Source organism: Coturnix japonica, chromosome 20 (assembly GCF_001577835.2).
Source record: "Coturnix japonica isolate 7356 chromosome 20, Coturnix japonica 2.1, whole genome shotgun sequence".
NCBI classification, from domain to species: Eukaryota; Metazoa; Chordata; class Aves; order Galliformes; family Phasianidae; genus Coturnix; species Coturnix japonica.
Window position 1 is genome coordinate 8,832,455 of NC_029535.1, and position 22,960 is coordinate 8,855,414.

At 52.0% G+C, this 22,960-nt stretch overlaps 1 protein-coding gene across 4 annotated transcripts in view; it reads left to right on the top strand.

The window, feature by feature from the left end:
- The window catches only part of NOL4L (nucleolar protein 4 like), a 48,962-nt gene that overhangs the window by 3,173 nt on the left and 22,829 nt on the right, over positions 1-22,960 (top strand). Inside the window, exons 1-4 of one of the 4 annotated variants that reach the window (XM_015881882.2) lie at positions 8,853-8,986; positions 11,748-11,903; positions 14,866-14,977; positions 17,922-18,031. In XM_015881882.2, coding sequence (XP_015737368.1) covers positions 8,930-8,986; positions 11,748-11,903; positions 14,866-14,977; positions 17,922-18,031 — 435 coding nt within the window. In that variant the 5' untranslated portion in view covers positions 8,853-8,929. Of the gene's footprint in view, positions 1-8,852; positions 8,987-9,419; positions 9,752-9,797; positions 9,987-11,747; positions 11,904-14,865; positions 14,978-17,921; positions 18,032-22,960 lie in introns of those variants that run through there. The other 3 variants (XM_015881884.2, XM_032448524.1, XM_015881883.2) reach the window with 3 other exon arrangements.

A 22,960-nucleotide genomic window follows, 5' to 3' on the forward strand; every position in this document is an offset into this window, starting at 1 on the left:
CCCTCTCCCCACGCCCCCAGCGCTGCTCTCTGCAGGGAATCCCACGCCGGTTTTGGACGGATGCGCTCGCTGGGTTTTGGTTTTGCCTGGAGTAGCTCTCCAATGGAGAGATAACTTAATAGGGATTTTCTTCAGCTGCTGATAATTCGGTGCTCCCCTGGTCTTCAACGCTTTGGGCTGGTGTTGTGGGTGGATTTCATTTCTTTCATGCATGCAGTCAAATAATTTGAGCTTTTTTGCTCGACAGCGAAGCGTGTTCTCTGCTTTAATGCCATTCTGCTGCTTTCCCCAAATACTCCCGAGCTGGTGTGCTGCGTGCTTTCTCCTGGCCGTGCAGAAACCTGATACCGCCCATCCCATGCCTGTTCTCCTGCATAGTGCGGGACAGTCCCACGGATAGAGGGGCTGAGCAGAAATAATAACCCGGCTGGGGGGCAATGGGGGTGGGGGCACCTTTGGGCTGCACCAAGATCTCCGAGGTGCCATAGCCTGAGCTGGATGAGAGGTGCTGAGCGGTGGGGATAAGGGCATGCCCCCACCAGGGCTGGAGCCACTCCTTAGAGAGGGGAAAGGAGAATAGAAATAATAAGCCCCGCAGCAACCAGGTGGAGCGGCGCCTTTTGGTTTCTGCATCCCGAGCTGGCTTGTGTATTTTCAACGCATCTGTAGCGAAAACATAATTACGGCGTGGTTATTATTTTCTCTCCCGAGGAACTTTCCCTTGCCCTCCTCCAGGCCTCTCATCAGAACAGGCCTAATCAGATTTGGGTGGCTTGAGAGCTGTGACTGTGCGCTGAGAAGGGGGCATCTGCCTTAGGTGGTGGCCGGAGCAGATGGTGGTCTTCTCAAAGAATGCACTGGGAATAGGAGCAGCAGTGCGGACGGATGTCTGGCACAGAGGCTGTTCGGGTTTCTTTTTCCCAGATGAACGTCCCAAAGATGCTGGGCGTTTAACACAAGCAATTAAAAAAGCCCCACACGGCTGAGGTGTGGCGGTGTGGGACGTGGCTGTCTGACAGCTCAGCTCGGGCTGGGCGCTGCCTGCAGGTCCGGGCACTGAGGCTGTGCTGGGGAGGGCAGCTTTGTGTGCTGTGTGCTGCTGCGGCGTGAACAATGGCTGTCCCAAAGTGCCCAAGGCTGCCGTTCCCTTACTGCATGGTGAGGGCTGAGGTGCAATGCAGCCCGTTATCTGCCTGCCCTGTGCTTGGTGGGGGCTCCTCTGTCCCCGGCTTTGCTGAGAACTGGGAGAATTTGCTCATGACAAGGTGCTAAGATGCAGTTCCTTATAATCTCTTGTCCCTCCTGTCCGAAGCGTTTAGCATCACTCAGGCAGCGTGATGAGGGGCAGGCAGCCCTTCAGCGGCACTGGAGCTCAGCGTGCAGCAGGGCAGGGCCAGCCCCAGACCCCAGCCCGGCTGCAGGAGGGGTCGTGCCCTTGTTCCATCAGTGCTGCCCTTCCCATGCAAGCACAGGGAGCTCTGTGCTGGCGTGCCAGGCAGCTCATGGTGAAGCCTGGGGGTGAGCGGAGCTGTGGGGAGAGGCACAGGGAAGCCTGACCCATGGGGTACTGTGTAGAGCTCAGGGATTGAGTAGGCTCTGCAGCACTGCCTACAATTTGATGTTGCTTTCCTGCTCACCCTCTGTCCCCTGCAGAGCTGGCACGAGGTTCTGGAGTTCTTTTAGGCATTAATAAAAGGCTGATGACATTTGTGAGGGTGGATTTGCTATTGTTGTACCAGCGCGGTTTACCTATGCTGGCTCCCCCAGAACCAGATGTTGGAAATCATTTCACAATTGCACCCAATGAAATCCATCCATGGGGAGGTACTGGAGCAGAGAGGAGCGCTGTAGAGAACAGAACGAGGCCAAAAAGCAAAATGGATGCAGGCCTTTCGCTGGCAGCCAGAAGAGCATCACATGGGACAGCGGCTCACCCACCATGCAGCACATCCCCAAGTACATTTTAGTTCCCAGAGACAGGGATGCTGTGCTGCTGGAGCGTGTGAAAGCCGTGATGCTGAAAGCTGTAGTGCTCGGCCTCGGGACAGCACAGCACAGTGGCAGAAAGCTCGAGCTGAGAAGCTGGGCATGCTATAAAGATGCTGCTCCAGCAGTTAATAGAGGCTACATTTTTCCTGGTGCAGGTACACTTCAGGGCTCGTATTCAGCACCCCCCAAAGCTGCACAGCTACGATTTCCAAGAACATGAGCCAACAGAAGGTGTTCACTATTGTGAATAACCACTTAGACCTTCTGTGGACTTCATATGATATATAAAAAAATAATCATAAAATAAGACTGTTCAGAAGAGCCTCAGATGAGGCAAATGAATGGGCCTGAGGGTATTATCTGTAAAATTGTCTCTTAATTCTCTGGCACAGCCTTACTAAGAGCACACAGAGCCTTCACCTGCTGTGACAGAGCCCCCCCTGTGCAGGGCAGCACTGGCTTTCCATGGAGCTGTGCTGATGGCAGGCTGACATTCAGCTGTACCCTTAGGAGAGCAGCACAGTGCTGTGGGTGTGTGGTCCTGTAACCAAACCCAGAGAAATTCTCCATCATAGTGTTGCTTCCATCTTTGTCCCCATGTTTGCACGGTGCTGGCAGCAGGTTTTACCTGCAAAGACTGCTGGTGCTGAGGGTGATGTTGGTGACAGTCCTGCATCCTCTGCTCCTCCCAGCCCCAACCTCTCCCACAGGCACTGAATGAACAGTTCCTAAAAGAATAATCTCTCTCCATCCTCTGTGCTGTGCAGTCTCTGTGATTCCAGATGCACTGTGGCATTGCTGAGCTGAGAGGAGCTGAGCTCCAGGAGGATCCCTGGTATTTTCTCAATGCACCACTCGTATCACTGAAGAAGGGGGAAAAAAAAGCACAAAAGAAACACAGCTCTGTAAGATCTTGTTAAAATGGTGTTAAATGGAAGGGCAGGGAAGCCAGGCACAGTGAGAAGCTGCAGGGGCTGGTCAGGTTATGTCCCATCCCTGAACATGGCAGAGATGTGCAGGCACTTGGGGCCTCCCATTAATGGGGAGCTCAGCAGTGATGGCAGCAGCAAGATCTAGCATGTGTCCACTCTGTGGATAGAACACATGGTGAGGACAGCACAGAGAGCCATGGGGAGCACCATGGGGGCACCCATTCTCTTGTCTGCATTGCTGGGACAGAGCAATACGTCTTCATTTATCTTCATAGAATCATAAAATCTTCCTTCAGAGCAAATCAGCAATGACCCTCCCCTAATCTCATATTAGCTGTGCTCACCTCTGAACAACTGGACCAAGATGGGCCAAAGTTGCTGCTGAGTTTCGGTGTCTGGTCTAATTAACTGATTGTGGCTGGGAGGTACCTGTTGGCCAGAGCTGCTGTCTTTGTTGGAATGCTGCTGACTTCCACTTTTGTGGCTGGTGCCAAAGAGGAGCAATTTATTTGAGAAGAAAAAGCTGCAGAATGCGTGTGCATGTATATGGGAGCAGGCAGTAATAGCGGAGGTTTGGAGCAGTGGTTTCTCTCCTGCACGTCTCAGATTAAGGCAGCAGCCATTAAAAGTTAGGAGGGGCTGGTTATGTTGTACCAAAGGGGTACAGGGCCTGTCACAGAATGACAATTGGGGAACAGAGATGCTATGTAAATGTTTTCCCTCTGCCCTTGTTCTATTTTGGCTTGGCAGCCCAGGGCATGATACTTTTCCAACCTCAAACCCTCTCCTAGCTGCAAGAGGGGTTGCAGTGGGAAAGATGGGGCAGGTTGGTCTCATGGGCTGTGCTGGGGTGTTCTGTTGGCTAAATGTAGTGACTACTCTATGCTGTGGCAGTCTCTGGGCTAAAGAATGAATTGCAGCCAATAGCCACTACCCCAAAAAAGCAAAGAAAAAAAAGAGCCTGAAAAATGTAGGGACTGCTGGCCTGGCTTGCATTTGAATGACGAGTGATGTAAAAGCAAACACTGGGTCAGCTGCTCATCTGGGGCATGCAGGCTCTGCTGGGTTTTGGTGCTGTGAGTGCTGGTGCCCATTTGCAGCAGGGCATTCGAGGGGGGTCTGGTAGCAACCAACAAAGGCAGCTGGTCCCTGGGTTGGCCGTGCTGTGCCCATTCCTGGTTGGGGTGTTGGCGGCTCAGTGCAGCAGCAGGAGGAGGAGGTCTGTCTGCCCCAGCTCACCTGCGCCAGGCGCTGTGATCCAGCAGAAAGCCCTTGAGCTGGTGACAAAGGTCTGGATGTGGGCTGGAAAGTACAGTCCTGTCTCTTAGCAACTGGCTCCTACCTCTGAGCTCTGGAGCTGTGTGTGGGACAGAGAGCATCAGTCACGCTCCTGCGGCAGCAGCAGCAGCACCAAGCAGGGGATGGGGGACCCGGCCTGCTCCCGCTGCAGCCAAGATGCTTAGAGAAGTGCAGGCATTTCTAATACAAGCAGTCATCTGTGAGTCCTAATCAAAGCTTCGGTTTAATTGCTTTCCTCATGCCCTGTCTCTACAAGATGAGCAGCTCGCCCATTGGCTGCCTGCAGAGGCTGCTCCGTGCTGTCCTGCCTTTTGGTCGTGGGGTGGGGACCGGGTTGGCAGGAAGAGAAGGACACAACCCATGTATTTCTAGAAGAATGAGGTGCCGTAGGGTCCTTCCCCATTGCACTGTGCTTGGGAATCCCCCATCCCTCTCAGGGACATTCGCATTGCTATTTTCTGTCTCAGTGCTTGGTTCTGCTATTTCACCCTCGTGTTTCCCCCTCCTAACCAAAAGCATCTCCTCACTGGTGAGCATTTCTCAGAGGCTTCCATGGAAAACACTGTTTCCATAAACATTTTTGCAAATCCTCTGCTTTGTCCTCCTAATTAACCATCCAATTGGCCCCCAATGGAGCCTTCACCTCTCCTGCGAAGATCCCGCTTGCACAGATTATAACCTGTCAGCTGCCAATTTATTCCTCACGCGGAGGGCAGGTTGTATTCATTGTCTGCCTCCCCTGCCCCATTTGGTTCGCCCTCCCTTTCTTCTACTCCCCAGCAGCATCCCTGCTGCAAGACAGAGGCTCACAGGCAGCCGTGAGAGCCCAGCTGCGTGGCTGTGTTTACCCATGTGCCCAACCCACAGTGCTGTGGCTGCTGGACCAGATGTGATGGGATGCTGCTGGACCGTGTCCGACCCAGGAGAGAGGCCCAGCGGTTGGCTTTGCTATCACAGAGCAGCCAGCACTGAACAGCACTGTCAACTCTGGCTTCCCCATGTGTAGTATTGGCTGAGAGCTCAAAAAAAAAAATCCATTGGGTTGGCCCAGGTTACCTGGGAATTCCTGGAGGAGCTGGGGTTTGTTGTGTGTGGCTGTGGTGGAAAGAAGCCACATTCAGAGGGGGTTTCCTAACTGCAGACAGTGGGCAGAGTTCAGTCACCTTTCCCTCCCAGCCCCTGTGCAGGACAGCTGCCTTTTCAGGTCCCAGAGTAAATAAGCATGGTGACAAAGGCAGGAGCCCACTGTTACTGGGGGTGGATGCTTTGTTCACAGTCACGAATGGGGGTGATGGAATCCAATGTAATTGCTGTGGCTTGGCACTGCTTTTGGGATAAAGGCAGAAAAAGGGCAGCGACACAGCATGTTCAGGTCCTCAGTGCCCTTATCTGGCAAGGAGGCTCGGACCTGGGAGGGGGGTTGAGCCCCCCAAGCTGCCAAGCTGTCAGCATGTTCTTAGGGCGGCCCACATCCTCTGCATCACTGGGGAACAATGAGCTGACACCAGGATACCATCATCCAGGGCTCGGCCCCAGCCCGGCCTGACCTTGATTTGCTGTAGCATCATTTGTAACTCACTTTACATAATTTTGCCTGCCCTGATGAGCACTGCTGTGCTCTGCCTCCTCCCACGGAGTTCCATTTTGACGTGGCCATGTCCTCATGCAGGTATGGGGATGTTGCATGGCTGCCCCGGTGCTGCTGGGTCTGTTCCCAGGTGGAACAAGGAGTGACCTTATGGTGAAGGGTGACCCTGCCTGAATGGTTTTACTTTGGTCTTGATCTTCCTTTGATTCTTTGCCTGAGTGCTGGGAAGGTTGTTTGCAGCGATAAGCTGCTGTAGGGAAGAGCCGCCTCTGAGCATGTTCTTAGTGTTGCAGCGACGTATTTCAATATTATCTCAATATTCAACGTGTAATTTTCAGAATATAGCAGTAGATTTCTTTCAAAATGCTACTTAATGTTCTCTTCCAATGCTGTTTAATATGTTCTTCTAACTACAAATGCAGTTCCTTCCCATCCCCGGGCACACCTCCCCAGACCACCTAAAACAGACCTAAATGACATTAAGCAATTGTTACCCGTCTTTACAGATCGATGTATATCTACATAAAAGTCCCAAACTCACACAAACTCTGCTTCATTCAAAACAGTCAAAACCACTGCGGCGTGACAGCAGCCATCGGACCGCAGTGTCGGTGCCACCTGTGTGGCAGTGCTGGGTGTTGTGTCATGGTGCTGCCCTGATCCTCACCCAGCCCAATGGAAGCAGAGCCAAACCCTGCCCTGGGCACCCCATGCTTCGTTCCCTCGAGGCTGTTGGCTCTCCCACCCCATTGCCCCTCTGCAGGCTGCATCAGGCCAGGCTGCAGCAGGCTGTAGGGCTGCAGTGCCCAGCAGTGTGCCATCCCCTGCCTGGTTTCAGGTTTTCATATTCAAGGCTGCAGCTCCACTGCCCTGTGCCCAGCACAGCACCCTCTGCTCCCTTGCACCTGCTGCACCCCATTGGCAGCTCTTTGGCACCCACCTGGGCCCTCCCTGCCGCCATTTCCAGGCTCGCCCCTCCCAGGCAGCTGCGTTTTCATGCAGAGCCCTGGGAGCCGGCAGAGAAATAAGCTGAGGTCAGAGCAAAGGGCTCACAGAGACGGCTCAGCTGCGGCTGCTGGAGGAGCAGCTCGCTCTGCAAGGCCACTGTCCCCAGTGAAAGGCACACACACCTCAGCTTTGTTTGCCGTCTAAAAATAATGCGCCCGGCTCCCCCTGACAAGGAAGTATTTACCTTGGGAAGAAAAAGTATTGTGTGCCATGCTGCCTAGAGGAACAATGCAGGGCAGCGCTGGGCTGGTAGCAGGCACTGGGCACGGTGCTCTGCAGGGCTTGGCCAGGGGCAGCACGGAGCCCATGGAGCATTCCTCCATCTGCCCTCGGGTTCTCCCATAGGAATTGCCCTTCCTGGGGCTATATGGAAGCTGCCTTCCCATACTCCTCCAATGGGTTCTGTTTGTTATTAGCAGTACAGCTGATGCTTTCCACGGCCGAGCATTTCCCCAGGGCCTGTGCTTTGTGGCACGCACCTTGCGAGGGCCAGGAGGAAGGGGGAAGCTCAAGGAAAGGAGCCCTTCCTCCTTGCAGCATTAGCAGAGGGAGCCTGCTGTGGTTTAACATATCCCCCGCAAAAGCTGCTTTCATCCTACACCTAAATACCATGAGGAGTGAACTTCCTAAAGCCCTGGAGGAACCTAAATATAGAAGCCAATCAAGGGCTGACTTCTCAGAGATGAGAACTACCGAGGACTGTTTCTTGATCAAAAGTTGTAAGAGACCATATTGGGGTGAAGTGCCCTGCTCGGTGCTGAGGACTGTGCAGCAGTGGGGCTCACAGCAACTGTGTGCATGGATGGCATGAGCTGCATCCTCTGGGGCACAGAAGGGGATTGTTGTGATGTGCAGCAGAACCTCCTCACTCCTTGCTGTGTGTTACCGCTCCTGTCTTCTATAAGTACCCGTGGCTTTTTCCTCCCAGCTGATCATTTCTATGGGAGGAATGAAAAGATTTCCCTAGAACAAAACACAACTGACAGGAAATTAGAAAGGCACAACACCGAGCTTGCAAATCTCCGAGCAGGTATTTGGCAGCACAGCAGAGGGAACTGTCAGGGGCAGCTGATGGCTGCAGTGTGTGTGTGTGCCGTGACAGTGCAGATGGGAGCCTGGTCCCAACCTGCAGCACAGCACAGAGGGGCCAGTGTTGCCCCTTGTCCTGACTGTGTGGAGGTGAACCAGGGGGTGGCTCGGTGCAGCCATGCCATGTGGGATGAGTGTGACAGTGTCCTCAGATAACCATGGGAAATGAGAGCTTAACGTGCTGACACTGTGCTGTGCAGTGGGAGATGCTGCGTCCGAGATGAGCATTTTGACATGGGAAGCATGAAGCAGGAAGGGCCAGAGGGTCTGTGCAGCCATTACCAAGCCGGGCTGTGCCAGGAAGTGGCTTTCTGCTTGCAGGAAACTCAGTTCGGCTGCTATCAGCCCCGTGTGCGAGGCCAGGGGAGCTGTTATCTGCCGTTGAGCACAGCAGATGGGGAAGCAGCTCCCTCCTGCCCCGCTCCCTGTCGTGCACCCCCATGGCCCATGTGTGACCCCACTGCTTTCCTGGGGGGCACTGAAGTGGGGCTCAGCGTCCTGCATGCTACATGGGGGGCAGGGGCTGCCCTGAGTGACGGCTCCTCCGGGCTGCCGAGCTCCTGTGGGGCCCTTACACCACATCCTCCAGCACGATGCTCTGCGTGCAGGCCTGCAGGGGCTGCTCCATTGACTCGTTCAGGCCGAAACCAAGTGTTGAAGGGCTGGTTCGGGCATGGCGGTCGGGTACACGAGGCAGGCCGGCTCTGGTTTCACGCAGGGCGGATGGGGGACGGCGCAGATCAGGTGGCAGCTGCCGGCCGCCCCACAAGGCCCGGTGTGCCCACAAGGCCCGGTGTGCCCACCAGGCCGTAGGGCAGCACGGCTGGAGCTCCCCGGGCCGCCCCCACCAGCCGGTCCCTTCTCGCCGCAAGGCGGAGCCGCCCGGCCCGGCCCGGGGGAGCGGATTACCGCCGGTTGCCATGGCGAAGCCGCTACCTGCCGCCGGGGCCTCAACCCGGGCCGAGCGGGGGGGAGCGAGCCCTTCCTCCCCGCCATAGCGGCAGATGGCACCGCCGGGCCCGGCATGGGAGCTCCGGGGCGGCCCCAGCGGAGCGCTAAGAAGGGAGGGAGGGAGAGAAGGGTACGGCCGAGCCTCAGCGGTTGGGCCACGGGGAGGAAGGGGGAGGTGGGACGAGAGCGGCCTGCGGGGCCTCGTGTGCCGAGAGAACAAAGGTGCGGGGAGGGGGCGGCCCGAATGGTTTCACTGTGCCCGGGGAGCAGAGCCCATGAGCTGAGACTGCAATGGGTCTGAGGCAGCGAGGAGATGTGGGGGTTGTGGGGTGGATGGGGGAGGCTGATAGATGGGGGTAAAGCTGATGTGAAGTGTGAAAATAGGGGTGAGCGAGGAAATGTGGCACTGGAAAGAAACAAAGGGCAGCGGGGAGCAAAGAGCTGGTGGGAAACGGGGGAGAAAGGGGTGAGGAGGGTTATGGAGCGATGGAGGTGGGGACAGGAGGAAGGGAAGGAGTGAGGTGTGCAGGAGATAGAGACGGGAGGGGAGGAGAAGGGCTGGAGAGCAGCTCAGGGCCATGCAGGGAGCATGGAGGTGCGAAGGGCTGCTCTGCCAGGCACCTGCTGCCACAGCCGCGTCTCCAGGCTGAGTTCTGCTCCTGAATCTTTTATGTGTTTTGGGGGCAGGCAGCTTCCAGTATAGCCCCAACACCAGAAGGGGGCAAAAGCATCCCTTGTGCTCATCCGTCTTCATCCCGAGCGATTTTTATTGCCTTTTAAACCTAATGGCTTTTAAGCCATTCTGAGATATGACGGGCTGTGACTCATGCCTTGGATTCTTGTGAGTGGCGCTGGTGTGGAAGGAAGAAAGAGAGGGACACAGGCGCTCGGAGAGGTAACACACAGCACATGTGTCCTCTTAAATCCTGAGTCAACATTTAGTTATATTGCCACTGATGAACCTTGGTAATCCTAGAATCACCAGCGTGATATGGCTTCTGAGATCCAGAGGATTTGATGCTTGCATCTCACCTGCTTCCCAGAGCATTGCAGGGAGCACGAAGCCTTTAGCTGTGGGTGCTGTAAAACCCAGGAGGAAACAGGCAACCACCAGCCCTGCAGGGATGAGGGTGTCTGTTGGTCGGGTGGCCCTGGAGACAGTGGTTTGTGCGTGCAGTTGGTTACAACCTTAGTTTTGAGGGCTGTGCTTGTTTTGTCTGCCTGTGCTTTTTTTTTTTCCCCTGGTGCAGTTTCCTTTGTCCCATTTCTCTAATTATCCTCATTTCAACCCTGCTCTGAGGATTATTGGTCAGTAGGAAGGCTCTTAATGCCCTCTCTTCCTTGGCAAGGGAGTACCCATGCCCTGGATTAAAGTGAAACTCCCTGAACAGTGACAGAAGAAATTAGATCTATTCCTCAGAAACCCTCCCTCAGGCAAAGTTCTCCGACCCCCACCACGTCAGCCCTGCGCCGTGCCCCTTGTGTTCGGTCTCAATATTCTCTTTGTTGCAGCCACCTTTATATAAGGCTCGGTTGGGGCACCCGGGGGAAGGCGGTTGGTTGTGGAGGAGAAACCCTAGTGCCCATTTCTCAAGTCCCCTGTGGTCATGCTGAACATGGGTGCTGTGCCCCCACCAGATCAGGTTGCCTTGGGCACCTCCAGGGATGGGCACTTCTCTGAGCAGCCTGTGCCAGTGCTTCGCTGCCCTGCAAGTCAAGAATTTCCTCTTCACGTGTGACCTAAATCTCCCCTCTTTTTGTTTAAAGCCATCCCCCCTTGTCCTATCACTATCTGCCCATGCAAGGTCAGTCTCTGTCCTGTTTATAAGCTCTGTTCAAGTACTGGAAGGCCGCAGTGAGGTCTTCCCAGAGCCTTCTCCAGTCTGAACACCCCCAGCTTCCTCAGCCTGTCTTCATAGGAGAGGGGCTCAGCCCTGTAAGTGCAGGTTGCTGTTCCCCAGCCTGCTGTGTACAGACTGGGCTGCATCTGTGAGTTTATTTGCAGAAAGCAAGCCTCAAAGGGGTGTGTTGTATATATGCATATTTGTACCAATGTGTGTATTATATATATATATATGCTATGCCGACATTTTTCATGGCGCAGGCTGAGCAGCTTCCAGAACCCTCCCCTGATGCTGTGCTTTGTGCCTGGAGCACCCGGGCAGCCCCACGCCCCGGGTTGCTGCCAATGTGAGCTCGTTGTGCTCCTTGCAGCCAGCTTGGAGCAGCGCTGCTCCGCTCTTCCCACTCCCACCAGTCTGTCGCCACGCTGAGCTGCATGCAGCCTCCTGCTCCCCGGCACATCCTGACACAAAGAGCTGTGCTGCTGCTGCCAGCGCTCAGCTGCTCCGCGTGGGCGAGGGAGGGAGGGTGCTGCGGGAAGGTCAGCGCAGGGAAGGAGGGCGATGCTGCCTCGTTCCCTTAGGGGCCACATCCTGGCATCGCGCTGCGATCTTGTCCTGCTTATTGGTGGTGTTCAAGGGGACTGCCTTCAGCATGGCTAACCTACACGTAGGATGCACATTCCAGGGGTTCCCGAGGCGGTTTAGCACACTGCAGGCCCAAAGAGCTTCCCCTGCCTATTCCCAGCTTATCACAATTACGAAAATCACATTTCTCGGTTGGTTGTGACTCCGCTCTGGACCTTTCTCTTGTTTTTATTCCTGGCCCAATTTCCCTGGCAGCGTGAGCAGCAGAGCAGCAGCAGCCACTGCCCTGACCACAGCATCCTCCTCCCGGAGCTCTCACCCCCCCCCTTCTCCCCTGCGCCCGCGGCAGCTCATGGCCAGCATGCTGCAGCTCTGCCCCCGCCATCGCGTTAGCCCCGGGCCCATCTCGTCACCCCTGTCACCCACTGCTGACACTAACTCGACTTGCCTGCACTGTTGTAGGGGGCAGATGGACTGTCGGAGCCCGAGGGCATCTCTCTGAAACGCGTGGCTGTGGTGGAAGATTTCTTTGACATCATTTACTCCATGCATGTGGAGAGTTCGACAGAGCCGGGCAAAGCACCCAAACATGCCGGGCAGAAGAAAACCTACCGAGCGGTGAGACTCCCTCTGCGGGGGGACGGGTGTGGGGGGGCCACTGCTGCTCACAGGGGAGGCCCAGAGGCAGCGGGGCCGCTCTCCTGCATGAGGAGGCGTGAGAAAGGGGCTGCTTAAAGGCACAGCAGCTGCGCCAGGGAGATGGGAGGAAACAGGGCAGCAGCAGCAGCAGCAGCACGGCTGCTGGAGGAGGAAAGACCAAATGAATTATACAAAGGCAACTGTACATGTCTGGGGGAAAAGGAAAAAAAAAAAAAAAAAAGGAATGCTCAGTGTTGCTGATGTGAGGGGATGTTTACCCAGACCCCCCCTTGCTGCTCTGTGCCATCTGCCTCCCCTGTGCCATCCGCTGTCCCCAGGGCCTTGGGGCAGCAGCAGCCAGGGAAGGGCTGTGGGACTCGGCTGGAGCCCAGCCCTGTGCTGCACCACAGCATTGCCTTTGGCTCCCTGCACTGCAAAATGGAGGCAGCTCCCTGGTTGGGTCTGCTCAGGTGCTCCCCGGTGCTGAAAACCAGATCTATCCATCCTGAAACCACTCTAGTTAGGTCAGGAATAATTCAGCTTGAAGTGTGCTTCTCCAGGGAGCTTGCTGTTTCTCCTGACTCTGCACAGCCCTTCGATGCAAATATTTGGGCTCTCCTGGTAAAAGAAGATCTTGAATTCATGGTCCAAATCCAAGCTGCTGTCACAAATCCTGCAGCCTAAGACATGGGTCTCTTGGAGACATGTGGCTGGCACAGCTCATGCCTGCAGCGTGCCTCCTCCTGGGGAGCTGCCTTGCTCTGTGCTCACCCTGGGGCTGTGCAGGGCTCGGTGCAGGGCTGGGGGCTGTCATGTTCCATTGGACACTGGCTGTGCAGCCCCCACCCTACGGGTCCTCTCTGCTGTCACTGCACAGCGCTTTGTGCCCTGCAGACCACACCGACCCTTCCCTGATCCCTTCGCTTCATCTCTCAGAAGCACAAAGCCATGCTCTGGGATCAGGCTGCATCCTGCTTAGCACACTCCCCTCTCTCCCTTCCTCCCAGCTGAGCTCCTCCCGCAGCACAGCATGGCACCCAGGGGCCGGTGCTCTGCATGGCCACATCCTGCCGGCCCCTCCTGCCTCCCTGCTGCCCTCCATTTATGATTAGAGAGGCACTGGAGAGTTTGCCCTTGTCCCTGACCTCCGGAGGGAGGCAATCAGAAAGGGAGTTTGGATGGGAGATAACTCATCAGGGAAGCTGTCTGCTCTGCAGAGCATCAAATCAGCTGAGAAATAACAACTGTATCACTAAAATTAGCTGAACGTTTGCAGCGGGAGCTGGGGCTCTGCTGGAGCAGAGCAGGCAGGGATGCAGGCACAGCCCCGCTCAAGGTGGAGGGGCAGCCACCGCGTCACATTTGCCAGCAGCAATATTCAGGCCTTTCAATGTCAGCATTTCTGCGGGTGCTCTGAGTGCTGGAGCACTGATAAATACCTCCCAGAGCTAACGGCAGAGCCGGGCATCCCTGCAGTCACAGCAGAGCTGGATGGGGCTGTATCTAGGCAGGAGAATCCCATGAGGACCAAGCACTGCATCCTCCATTTGGCTGCTGGGACGAGGTCCCTGCCTGAACTTTCCACCCGTGCGGCATTTACGTGTGTGCCAAAGGCTGGGCTCTGCTGCCGCTCAGCGGAGGTGGACGCCTCTCTCTGCTGGGCCTCAGGGCTGTGCTGCTTCAGCCAAGCCCCCCGCCCTGCCCCACTGCACTGCACTGCTTCCACAAGGGTTTTTTTCCCTTCTTCTTTTCAAGAAAGCTTCAACTTCACCCCTTCCTGTGAGGTAGAAAAATGCTTGGAATGTATGCGTTTTTAATTTTGTTATGAAATAAGGTGGGAGGATGGTGCCTATAGTCCAGAGGAGGGGGCCGGGACGTCCCTGTGCTGCCCTGCTGTGCTGTTTCCCATTGGAAGCCCCGCTTCTGCTCAGCTCGCCACCCGAGGAGGGGCCCAAACAATTGGATTTCTGTCTGCTTTATGACCCCACTTGTAAGTGCTGTGACCCCTGTTGGGGTCATGGCCCCGGTTTGGGAACCGCTGTGCTGGGACAGGGCCTTCAGACCAAATAGGATGGGTGATTAACCGTAGGAGCCAGCCCTAAAGTAAGAGGTGGACTCCCCACCCTCTTAATGTCTTTCAATTAAGACCAGATGTCATGCTGGAAGATGTTTTAGGCAAAGCACTGGCTGCTGGGCTGCAGGAGAACCTGGGATAGGTACCCTGACTTGTGCTGTACAGATCTGACACCATGATTTGGTGGTCTCTTATGGCCTTACAGAAATGGTGACATTAAAATCACCTTCTCCCTTCTCCAAATAATCTAGTCTTGGTCTTTAAATGTGCTGTGAATGGGACTGCTTGGAACAGGAGGGCTCCTGACCTCCAGGTGCCTTCTGTGGGTGCTGAGGTCTGGATGCAGTGTTCAGGTAGCCAATGTTAAAAATGCATCCTCAGCTGTTATATACAGATTTCCCTCAAAGGTTTAGGACTTTATTCATTACTGTTTGTAAGAGTGTTTTTGATTCCCTAGGTAAAATATGTCACAAAAGTGCAAAGTATTATTAACAGTAATTGATTGTCATTGTGGGAAAAAGTGACCTGCCCTTCCAAAAGATTAATGTATTCTTCAGGTTAGTGGTGCAATGGTAATTAGCAATGCAAACAGAGCTGGAGAGCCCTAACTTTCTCATTCAGCCCTTACACAACCGTAGCTTCTCTCTTCTCAGAGCCCAAGCAGAGCAGGAAGGAGTTTCTAGACAGGAGGGGCTGCATGAGAAGTCCCCAGATGGGGTTCAGGAGCAATGTGCTGCTGTGTTATGGTGCTCAGGAGCTGTGCACAGCTGTGTTACGGGATTTGGGCTAAGGGGACAGTGCTCGTGCTGTGTCCCAGCCCTCAGGTTCTCTCTGCCAGCACATAAAACCCTTTCCTTGTTTTCCCAGATTGCGGAGACCTATGCTTTTCTCCCAAGAGAAGCTGTGACCAGGTTCCTGATGAGCTGCACAGAGTGCCAGAAGAGGATGCATTTCAACTCCAACGGACTGGAGCCCAAAGGTAAAGGCAAGCAAATTGTGTGAGCGGAGCCAGCAGACACCACTGAGAGCTGTCAGTGACTGCTTCATTCATGAGATTTGTCTCTGTCAAATGGATTTCCAAACCTGTGTATTTTCAATTTGCTTTTACAGCAAAACCTGGGGAATTGTTTAAAGTCCAGTTTGGGCGCTGTTTTTGGCAGGGGAAGCGAGATGGGGCTGCTCAACCCAGCTCTGCTTCTGAGCAGTTCCACCTCTGGTTCCCTTTTCCCAGTGCAACCCCACAAGGCCTGTGTCAAAAACACTGCAGCTATATGTGCAATCAACCCGCTAGATCTCTGGTAAAACCTAAAGTTTTTCCTTTAAACTATTAATTTGGTAATGAAAGACACAATGTGTTTGAATAATTGAAGTTTCTGATAAAGAAGAAATTTGCAGTAATTAATAGATACGCACATCGTGATCCCATTTTGGATAACAGAAAGTGTTTTGGTAATCAAAGATATATTATGCCTGTGTATACAACCAATTAGCGTGGTGACTATGGTAGTTTACTCATTACAGTTCTTTTATAAACAGAGCCAATGTGCAGCTCCAAGGCCTAGGAGCTATGAGCAGAGCATAAGATGGGACCAAGTTCTCTTCTAGAGTAGATGGTTCAAGTTGACATTTGGATGGGTTCTCTTCTGAATTACAAACTTGTTTACCTCATCAAGTGCAAAGCTTTATCTTTTAGAAACTGCCCCAGATAACACTCTGATATTTATTAGCCCAAGCTCCATCTGCACAGCACCTGCCCTTCCTGCCTGCCAAGGGCCTGGTCCCACTTTCAAATTAGGTTGAGGGAAATTTTGGCCTTTGGTCTCTCTGGGGGTGAACCCAGCTGTTAGACCAGGCAGAGCATTTAGCTTGACCCTGAGCAAGAAGCAAAGAATAGTCACAAAGTTTTCCAGTTCTCTTGGAAATAAACCTAAAAGGAAGAGAACAGGTGTAAAAGGAATGGAAGGACAGAAATGCCCTTCTGCTCAGAATGGTACCTAAATAGTGACTAAGTAGCTGTGAAACAACATAGAGTAGATTAGATAAGATTACTTTTACTGGGGAAGAGTATCTGATTTCACTACTACGTATTCCACAATTCATCTTGAGCAAATCACCTACAGAATGGTGGGGTTATAGGAAAATTGCCTGGGTGTGCGTGCATACATACACATAGACCAATGTAACGTTTAACTTAGTGAGAAGAAAAAATTGGAGTTGTCCCTATCTGTTTCTACTTGTCCATTAAGCAAATCTCAACACACTTTCTACGTGATCAGAAAAAACCCTAATTAAACATACCTGACATTGAACCCTGCAGGGCACTCACATAATTCATAGAAGAAAATTATCTTGCACCTGGGAAGCTCTGAACATTGGACTTTGCTGTGGCATTTTTACACTGTTATTAAATTAGGAGTAATTCCAGTGGAATTATACAGACTTGGAATTAGGATTCAATTCAGATTCACAGGACATTTGTTGCTGCTGATGGGATGGCTCCAGGTTTATACCAGGATGGTTTCAGGCAGGGCTGAGCATTGAGGTCCTCCTTCTTTCTGCTCCCATTGGAGAATGCTCAGCTGTTTCCCTGGAGCCATTCTCACTGTGCAAGCACTGAGCAAAGGAGATTTTGTTCCTGGGAGCTCTTTCCTTGTACTGGGATTTTAGCATCTCTTCGTCACAAGCTGACATCCTTGCACCGTGGAAAGATGGTTTGTTTTGCTTGCTTAATTTATACAGAGGAATGCTCGTAATTAATTCATAGGCCAAAGCGTGATGGAGAGCAGTGATACACAGCCATGGAAAAGAGGCGATGAATTAGTTTACAAGATTCCTAAGTTTACAACATTCCTAAAAGCTGTGCAGCTCCACATTGTTTGCAAACCAGTGACCTGAGCAGTCGTGGGTATCCATCCAGCTATCCAGGATGGTGCAGGTGCCCAGGACCTGGAGAGCAAACTCTGCATTTCCATGGATCTTAACTAGGCTCTTGCAAAAACTATGTAATGTTTAAGTCAGCTACGGACAATATGCTTTTGGGTCAGGTCATTTCTTAATCAGACACAATAGATCTGATATTTCCAGAGGTGCGAAGCGTCTTCGGGTCCACTGAGTTTCATTGGGCTTTTGCAATATTCAGCATTTCTGAGAAGCAGCCCCATTACGGCTGGCTGATGGATTTTCTAAGGTGCTGTAAAACATTTTGTGAAGGCCGTTTGTAAAAGGGGCTGTGTCAAAGGTGCCTGTGAAACTGGTGACCCCAGAAAATGCAAGGCAGGCACTGAGGTTTTGAGATGGGAAAGGAAACCTCCCACCACCAGTTCACCTTCAGCTCCTGGAAATCCTCCTTTTGCTGCTGCTGGAGCTTGTGTTCTGGCAGACGAACCAACAAGAACAATTTAAATTAAAGGTTTTTATAAATTAAGTTTGTATTTTAATGAGGGTGTTAAAAATAATCTTCGTCACCAGACAGAGACACTTAATAAGTTGCCCTAATAGTAACTCCTACCTGAGGGAATCCCAGCAAAACTGGTGAGACTTTGCAATGCCAAAGCACACTGGAAATATATTCTTGATCACACTCTGCATCAATCCCATTTGCATGGAAGTGTTTCTGAGACCTTCAGCGAGGCTCACTTTCTTAGTCTGTTAGGTTTGAGTTTGGTAGGCTGACAAATGATACATTGCATATAGTCCTTTCACAGGTGAGAGCAGTGCTTTATTTTTTTAGCAAAACAACATCTGTTCTATAATGATCCTCTGGGTGAAGCCTTGTTCGTGTAGGAACCTCAGCTCAGTGGGCACTGGCTCCAGTTGGGGGTTTTAAGTGCTTCTAAATACATGTTTGGTATTGATGACAACACATTGCAGGTTTGTGCTCCCACATCTCTGTATCTGAATGAAGTTTTTCCTCTGTTCTTCAGAGAGCGAACCACCTTCCTCTCTGGTTTCTGGGATCATCGATTACAACATGCCTCTCACCTCTACTTACCTGAAGCAAATGAAGCTGCGGGTGATGAATTCACAGGAGCAGGTGAGTTATCCTCTGCCATGGGGCAGTGCAAGGCACGAGGCGGGTTTCTGCTCCTGGGGCTGGGGGTGGCTGGTGCTTCTGGGGGGATGTTGGGAGGATGCTTTTGGAAATGTTGTGTTTGTCCAGGTGGGGCAGGTTTTGACCACATATGACCAGTGCTGGTCCATGGACGTGGGAGGGTGTTGCTGTTGTGGATGGTCTGCTTGTTCTTTAGGCATGTAGTTCTACTATGAAGTCTTAAAAACACATATGGTGAATAGGAATTGATCTCTTTACCTCCTTGTGTTTTCCTGGGAGCTTTAGCAGGTGGGGTGGTTCTGTCCAGCAGCTCGGTGCAGCTCAGCACCATCTGCCCTCATGTTGTGCTGGGAGGGGGCTCAGTTGGCTTCTGGGGGTGTCAGGCCACTGCATTTGGATTTGGAGCAGAAGGGGCAGAATGCCACAGGATTAAACCCAGGCTACGCAATATTCTGGAGTTCTGCAGCTGCAGAATTAGCAGTGGGAACCTCTGTGCACCATGGAAACGGTCTATAAAAAGCAAAGCGTGTTCTACTCACTCCCCACAAATCGGCACTGGGAGCCAGTGCTGGATCTGCTTTCCAGCACACCAAAACCTCAATCTGATCTTGTACGCTGCTGCCAGTTCACAGGAATGAAAGAGTGCCTTGTGCAGGGGAGGGGAAGACTGCTGATAGCTTGAGCTGTGAAGTTGTGCCAATGGATGTTTTCTATCTGGGGGGACATTGGTTAGAGAATCTGGTGCCAGGGTGTGGAATTGCGGCTGTGGATCCGCTGTCAGGAGCAAAGGAATGGGTACAGAGCATCCAGCAGGGAAAACTTCCTGAAGCCTGACATCTGGCAGGAAGCACTGCTGCACCTTGGAGCGTTTTCCTTTGCGTGTGCTGGACACTGAGCCAGTTGGAGGTTGTGCCTGCAGAGAGCAGAGCTGCTCATGGTGAGCTGGAGGCAGAACTCTGGACAGCTCCAGCCCTGGGCTGCTGGATGGGGCTGTGGGACTCGTTTGGTCAGGCAGAATGGAGGGCTGCCCTTCCTTTTGGTTGCTGGTTCTCTGTGCAAATCAGAGTGCTGCTGTGATTGCAGACCCTGCTGCTATGCATGCCATTAAGCACCAACCTTTTCCTCACTAAGGTCGTGCTTTTCAGAACCTGAGGCAGTTCCTTTGAGTTAAGTTTGATGTGTACATAAAAGACAGCCTGAGAGGTTTGTGTATTTACCACTCACACCTTTTTCACTGATAGGTCTATTCCTCTTGGCCCCAAATCTCCATTCAGGAGAAGCATGTTGTGAATCTTGCCCAATTTCCTGTGCCGGTTTATGCTGGTAGAAACAGGACTTACAGTTTGCTCTTATTTCCATAACACAAAGTATCATGGGAGGTAGCAGACAGGGCTACAGAGTTAGGAGTTGGGAAGTTGCAGCTATAGGGGTGCTTGCTTAGAGAGCTTCAGACTGGTAATTCAGAGATGTGAGAAGTGTATACCTTGAATTCTGCTGTAGGAGCGTGCACTGGATCTCCCACTAGATGGACTGATACAGTGTACTGCTCATGAGAACGCTCCTGAAGATTGCAATCAAAGCATATGTCCTGCAGGAACAAAAAGAGGACCAGCTGAGGTGACACACAGTCATTGGCCTGGACCATAAATCATTGTACTTTGTTTTCTTTCCTTGCCTCTTTTGCTGCTCTTTCTGTGGTATGTTGCAATGCAGCTTTCTAAGCTTTTTGAGCTGCAGCAGCTGAGGGAAAAAAAAGAAACCTATTTGGAAGAAGTAACATTTGCCTTTTGACATGTCCCTTAAATTCCAGTGAGATTCCTGAGAGAAAATGGCAAAAGATCACAGCTCTACTGCTCAAACCCATGTAGCATTGAAGCTCTTTATCATACCTGAGTATAGCAGCGGTCTGAGGAGGATACCATGGTAGGAAACCAGGGAGAAAACCCAGGGGACACAGATGCGATTGGTGCTGAAGGACACGGCTCATGGCCACCCCTGGGAAGGAGCACCATGCTCACAAATACACACAGCATGGCTTTGATGTATCCAACTTTACATTAAGACACTCATCCCTCTGTCTCATTTTGCTGCCCTGCCACCTCACAGCCCAGAACTACGCCAGCATTTGATGGTAATAATAGAAATAAATGAAGCAAGTGACTTGTGTTCTACTTGGCTTTTGCCAAAAGCAATTATTTGTATGCAGCAGCACCAGGAGGAGCTTGCTTCACAGGGGCTAACAATGAATGAATTTATGCCAAAGTGGCCTTTTAACTTCATTATTCAGGAGGAAAAAAAAAGTGCATGTAACTGTAATTTATGACTGCTGTTAAGCATATCAGTATCAGGGCAGCAGTGTCTCCACCAGGAAATTCTGCCAGAAGAACCTGAGAGCATTTTGTCTGCACTGAGGAACAAAAAGAACCACGAAATAAGGAGCTCTTCCCAGGGCTATTCCTGCAATGAAGGGTTCCTGCAGAATTGACAGAACCAGAAAGCAAATCACCATCCTGTATGGAAGTGTTCAGAGAACAGGAGTCAGATTATTTTCTCACATCAGTGGAGATCAATATATTTCGAGTCAGTACATCTATTCTGGCGTGAGTGCCCCATGCTGTTTAAATTGGGTTCACTAGAACATGCAGGAGCTCCTGGGCTGTGAGTCTTCCTTCTTTCCAATTTTATAGCAGTTCTCATATGTGAGAGGGCCCAGGAGGGCCCGTTCCCTTTAAACACGGTGCAGAATTAGCCATATTTCAGGGATCTGCAGAGGTATTAAGGCATCCCCCAAACTTCTGACTTTCTCAATCTTGCAGCAAAAAAAGGAATGTATTTAATATTCATTTATAATGATCCTTCCACCTCGTTTTCAGGCGATAAATATTAGCATGTTTAAATGATTGCTTATTTGAGTTTTATTGCAGTCATTTCCCAGATCATCTTTTTCTATCGTCGTTTTCAGACTCATCCCTGGGTTTATTTTTCACACCACCCTGTTCAGGTGATTCCTGCCAGGGCTCCGTGCTCAGCACCGGGTGGAACATGGCAGGCTGAGATGCACAGAGCTCCAAACCCACTCTGCTGCTCTGGGAGGTGTGGCTGCTACCTTGGCAGGCACAGCAACCAGGTTTAAGTGATACGGAAAATTTCCAAAGGTTGCTTCAGTGGCTGCTAACAGAAGGTCACCCAGTCGGTGAATGGCAGGATGTGAAATAACAGGAGCTTTTCTCTTGTTGCCATGGCTTTGCCACACTGACTTGTGAGTGCCTGGGAGGGAGGGAGGGAAAGAGGGGGCCTTGTCCTGCGGCTTGGTGCACAGCTCCTGGCTCACAGTGTGCACTGCAGGGCTGCAGGGGGCTGCAGCATGAGGGCACGGTTATATAAATAACCAAAACAAAAGGGCAGTCCTGGACGTATCTAGAAGATATTGTTTCACTAAATGCAAATTACCCAGTTCAGTACAGACATAACTATTGGAAATACAGATTTAATTGATGCAGTGGAGGCTTACTCGTAGCTCTGCATCAGCAAAGCCCTCTAGTGGATATGCAGCTTCTGCTGGCAGAGAAGGCTTTGGCTGATGTATTTCAATCCTGCCCTAAAGGACAGGCTGTCCAGCCATGGCAGTGGGTCCAGCCCTGCAGCTCCATTCTGCACATTTGCATCTTCCCTCCACCCTCTTAAGCTGACAAAGACAGTTTAGTGAAACTTTTAGCCTTGGCTTTAATGGCTCATGAGATGCAGGAGGTCAGATGATCAAACCATTTAGCTTGGTTTCAGACTTCTCTGAATGGCTTGCTTTCAGTGAAGGTCAACTCATTTTTGTGATTGGAATTAACCGTGAGGTTCCCAGCTAGTTAAAGCAGGAGAAGTTTCATTTCCAGCTGTGTAGATCCCTCTGTGTCTGTAGCCACATTGCTGGTAAGCTTTGTATGTGCTCAGTGCAAGCAAAATGATTTGAGATCTAGGCATGGGCTGGCTGGGATAAATACTGCTGGCATCTTCCATGTGAGATACAATGCTGTGGCCCTGACTCTTAAGGGAAATCACGTTATTTCCTATGGGAAGGAGGCACTGAATGAGGTTGTACTGCCAGATCTCAGCAATGCCAGTCACCACAATGTCCTGTGAGGCTGCAGGCTGCACCATGCGCTGCGTGCCACTGCTCGGGTCCCTTATCCCTGCTGGTGGCTGCAGGCTGGTGGAGGGGCACTTGGGGGAACTTGCTATGGTTCCTGATGGGTCCATTCCTCCTGTGGCCGTGGCTGTGGGCCGTCTGCATTGCCTTCCCTTCACTCATTGACGTGCTGCATGCTGACTTTGATCGAGGCACACAAATGGTTGTTTCCTAATTGCCCTCTCCCTTTAAGAAGGGGCTAATACCTTAGAGAGACTTCTGAGGTCTCACGCACTAATAAAGCTCTTCAAGAGCTTGGATGGCAACTACTTTGAGAGCGTGAACTGTTATTAATGATTTCCGTTACTGCAAAAAATGAAGCTGTGTGGTTCAGCGTTGTAACCTTGAGCTGTGTTCTTGCTTTTGTTTCTGCTCCTGTTCTACCTGCTCAGGCAGGCGTGTGCCTCGCTGGGCTGCCACACTGCAGGGCTGGGAATGGGCACGTGCATGTCCCAGCATAATGCTGGCACACACAGAGATGGATGCTGGAAACACAGTGTGGCTTGAGAATGGCAAAAGATGGGCTTTGTGTTGGCTATGGGGGTTAAAATGGCTCAGTTCTGGTGTGGCAGCTAGGAGAAAAGCTGTGAGTCAGAAGCTGCAAGGTGTGGGATATGGATCCTGCGTGTGGATGGGATATGGATCCTGCGTGTGGATGGGATATGGATCCTGCTTGTGGATGGGATATGGATCCTGCTTGTGGATGGGATATGGATCCTGCTTGTGGATGGGAT